This window comes from Homarus americanus, unplaced genomic scaffold (genome assembly GCF_018991925.1).
Source record: "Homarus americanus isolate GMGI-L3 unplaced genomic scaffold, GMGI_Hamer_2.0 scaffold23617, whole genome shotgun sequence".
NCBI classification, from domain to species: domain Eukaryota; kingdom Metazoa; phylum Arthropoda; class Malacostraca; order Decapoda; family Nephropidae; genus Homarus; species Homarus americanus.
Window position 1 is genome coordinate 3,049,733 of NW_024720711.1, and position 4,527 is coordinate 3,054,259.

The following is a 4,527-nucleotide window of genomic DNA, read 5'->3' on the forward strand; positions in this document are numbered from 1 at the left end:
AGTTAGCTTTGTGATGTACTGGTACAGGAGGTTAGTTGGTGATGTACTGGTGCTGAGAGATTAGTTAGCTTTGTGATGTACTGGTGCTGAGAGGTTAGTCATTTGTGATGTACTGGCGCTGGAGAGGTAGAAGCTTTGTGGTGTACTGGTGCTGAGAGGTTAGTTAGCTTTGTGGTGTACTGGTGCTGAGAGGTTAGGTTAGCTTTGTGGTGTCCTGGTGTTGAGAGGTTAGTTAGCTTTGTGGTGTCTGGTGCTGAGAGGTTAGATTTTTGTGGTGTACTGGTGCTGAGAGGTTAGTTAGCTTTGTGGTGTACTGGTGCTGAGAGGTTAGTTAGCTTGTGGTGTCCTGGTGTAGAGGTTAGTTAGCTTTGTGGTGTACTGGTGCTGAGAGGTTAGTTAGCTTTGTGGTGTACTGGTGCTGAGATAGTTAGCTTTAGGTGTACTGAAAATATAGGTTAGTTAGCTGTGGTGTCCTGGTGTTGAGAGGTTAGTTAGCTTTGTGGTGTACTGTGCTGAGAGGTTAGTTAGCTTTGTGGTGTCCTGGTGTTGAGAGTGTTAGTTAGCTTTGTGGTGTACTGGTGCTGAGAGGTTAGTTAGCTTTGTGGTGTCCTGGTGTTGAGAGGTTAGTTAGCTTTGTGGTGTACTGGTGCTGAGAGGTTAGTTAGCTTTGTGGTGTACTGGTGCTGAGAGGTTAGTTAGCTTTGTGGTGTCCTGGTGTTGAGAGGTTAGTTAGCTTTGTGGTGTACTGGTGCTGAGAGGTTAGTTAGCTTTGTGGTGTACTGGTGCTGAGAGGTTAGTTAGCTTTGTGGTGTCCTGGTGTTGAGAGGTTAGTTAGCTTTGTGGTTCTATAGTATCTCTTTTTTTCTCTTCTTTTGCTTTCCTCCTCTCTCGCTTCTCTTCCTTCTTCCTCTCTTCTTTCCTGATCATCTCCCGCTTTTTTCTCCTTCCCTTTACACTCCCTCCAACTTTCTTTCTCCTCCTCCCATTTCCATTCCCTCTTTCCCTTTACATCCTCTACACCCTTTACCACCCCTCATTACATCCCTGCCATCTCCTCCTCCTCCCTTCGCTCCCTCCTCGCCATCTCTCTCCCTTTTCACTCATTATTTTCCTCCATGCCCACCCTCTCCTCCATTCTTTCATTTCCTACCACCTTTCCACTTCCTCATTTTCACCCACCCTCTTATAATCTCCCTCTCTACCCTTCCCATCCCTCTCCAGCCCCTCATTTCATCCCTCTCCGTCATCTCTCCCTCTCACTAATCCCCCTACCAATCACCCCCCCACCTTTATTCATATGCCTCAACCCCCCTGTATTCACGGAACCCACCAAAGGGAGATTAGAAGCGTATTTAATTAGTTATCAAGGTAAAAGAGACGAGAGAGGGGGATAGCTGTAGTATGGCCTCCCCCTCATAAAATAATAGTTAACAGTATAATATGGCGTTAACATGATACAATACCTGTTAACGTGATAGAAGGAATATTACCACACAACACCTATTAACATGATAGAAGGATTACCTCCCAACACCTGTTAACAGGATACAGGGGACACAACACCTGCTGACAAGATAGAAGGATTACCTCCCAACACCTGTTAACAGGATACAGGGGACACAACACCTGTTAACATGATAGAAGGAACATTACCTCCCAACACCTGTCAACATGATACAGCAACACTCCACACAACAGCATCATCAGGTCAGTGAGTTTACTTGCTCCAGACACGCCCACACACAATAGCTTCTCACTGTGTATTGTGGGCGTAGGGAACACCTGTCCCCAGCAGGTGGTAAGACTTCACACGTGTTGATCGCCGAGGTGCACTTGGACAAGCACTGGGCAGATTAAGATGCCAAGTACAATTATACGAGTATGAATATATACAGTAATATGAGTGTATGACGGTCTTTCTCTTACACACTGTTGTTGTTATCATCACCATCATTATGATTATTATATTATTATTATTATTATTATTATTATTATTATTATTATTACCGATAATATTATCATAACTTCATAAGCATTAATATTTGCTGTTATGGTTGAATCTGAGCCTTCCATCACCTGTACAGAAGGCTTACAATACCATTAACTTGGTACATATAAATCACCCTATAATGCCAGGCGACTTTGACCCTCATCTTAACTACCTCTAGAGCACATAATACAAACACACCTGTACAGCAAAAGCTCTCGTTCTTAGCCAACAATTTTGAACCTTCCAGCCATTGTACATTAAGTTAATATTAGATTTGTTTTCGTATTGCCAGCTTGAGCGTATTGCCAGCTTGAGCAGATTGGCCACCATTGACGGCTAAAAATTGGTGCTAAATACGACGCCTTAATTGGACTTCCGGCAACCACTGGGCCATGGCCGGGGAACCACTAGGCCATGGCCGGGTAACCACTGGGCCATGGCCGGGTAACCACTGGGCCATGGCCGGGTAACCACTGGGCCATGGCCGGGTAACCACTGGGCCATGGCCGGGTAACCACTGGGCCATGGCCGGGTAACCACTGGGCCATGGCCGGGTAACCACTGGGCCATGGCCGGGTAACCACTGGGCCATGGCCGGGTAACCACTGGGCCATGGCCGGGTAACCACTGGGCCATGGCCGGGTAACCACTGGGCCATGGCCGGGTAACCACTGGGCCATGGCCGGGTAACCACTGGGCCATGGCCGGGTAACCACTGGGCCATGGCCGGGTAACCACTGGGCCATGGCCGGGTAACCACTGGGCCATGGCCGGGTAACCACTGGGCCATGGCCGGGTAACCACTGGGCCATGGCCGGGTAACCACTGGGCCATGGAGTGGTATTGGGAGGTTTCTTCTTGATGCCTGGCAGGTGTGGTGAGTTAATAGGTCACTTTACAGGCTTCTATATAACTACAAAGCTCATTGATCATACTTAAGCTCTCACTTTATGGTAACTGTATTAGGATAGTTAAGTTTAAGGTAATAAAATGGCGGCGAAGGTGTGGCTATTGGGGGAGGCTGGAGGCCATTAAAAAAAGTAGCAGCAGTAGTAGTAATAACAATCACTACTTCTACTACTTCTATTATTATTACTACAATAATCATCATCATCATGACTCTCATTCACTGGTCGACAGAATCACAGCACAGAACAGGTTACCACAGACAAACACATATGAACCCCCTCAACATATCTGGTGACTGACAGGTGTGTGTATAATAATAATAATAATAATAATAATTAACGGTTTATTGAAAGAGCTTGGCAGCCAGAAGGCTGAAAATATACAGTTACATATTTGGGGAATGGGTTACGAATTACAAATAATATACAAGTAACATAAGTGACACAAATAAGACATATAATAACTAGATGGGGAAAAGCTCAAACTACAGTTCATTTCAACATAGTGACAGTGCAAGAAGCAGTATTTACTGGGAGTGAATACACTAGTTTATTACAAGTTATTGATAATTTTTACAATGGTTGGGACTGGGCTGTGTGTGTGTGTGTATATATATATATATATATATATATATATATATATATATATATATATATATATATTTCATGTAGATCCACAATGAAAACGTGGATAAGATAAATCTTGATAAAATCACACGGGAAAAGGGAAACAACGGAGCACCTTAGCTTTCGTCTTTATTCAAGACATCTTCTGAGGCGAAAGCGAAAGACGAAAGCTAAGGTGCTGTTGTTTCCCTTTTCCCGTGTGATTTTATCAAGATATATATATATGCCTGTATATATATATATTAAATTGATATATTAATGGATAGAGAGACAGGCCAAGTAACAAAAAAATACCACATGGACTCTTTAGCTAAATCACAACCACAACAAACACAAAATCCCGGGAAGAAATAAGTAAACACACACACAACAATACCCACTAATTGACCGAGACTAAAATTCGCCACTTATCGTACACGGCCACCCTCACTCAGCTGATAATGTTTACACTTTGTCGTACATTGTCACCAAGTTGACGAATTTTCCCACTGGCCCTACTTGACGCTCCCCTCCCCTTCCTCACTCTCTCTCAGACGTACTTGACACCTGCTCTCTCTCTCTCTCTCTCTCTCTCTCTCGACCCCCAATCACCTCCTGTCGGTCTGTGTTTGTTGACAAATTTGACGAGCTTCCGGTCAAATATCCCAGGACTAAATTCTGGTAAACACAGGCGGGCCGACCTTTCTTCTACGACCTGTGTGTGTGTATGTGTGTGTGTGAGTGTGAGAGAGAGAGAGATAAACAGAAGGTGAGAGAGAAGCGGGCAAAGAACAGAAGAAATGGAAAGAGAGAGAAAGAAACAACAAGAGAAATAGAAAGAAAAAATAACGAAAGAAAGAATTAATATTTACATTGACCCTCATGACCCTAACACGTCACACTGACAACATACATACATACATCACACGGGAACCTACACACACACACACACACACACACACACACACACACGTGCACGAACTGATCGCTATAAGAACAGCCCAGTCCCAACCATTGTAAAAA

The 4,527-nt window shown here is 44.2% G+C and overlaps 1 protein-coding gene across 1 annotated transcript; it reads right to left on the bottom strand.

Annotated features, from left to right (window-relative positions):
- Nucleotides 1-2,353: 2,353 nt before the first annotated feature.
- On the bottom strand, nt 2,354-2,824 carry LOC121860818 (annexin A7-like). Its single transcript, XM_042358205.1, has one exon. It carries the CDS (start codon nt 2,822-2,824, stop codon nt 2,354-2,356), a length of 471 nt encoding a protein of 156 aa, XP_042214139.1.
- Between the last annotated feature and the right edge of the window lie 1,703 nt (nt 2,825-4,527).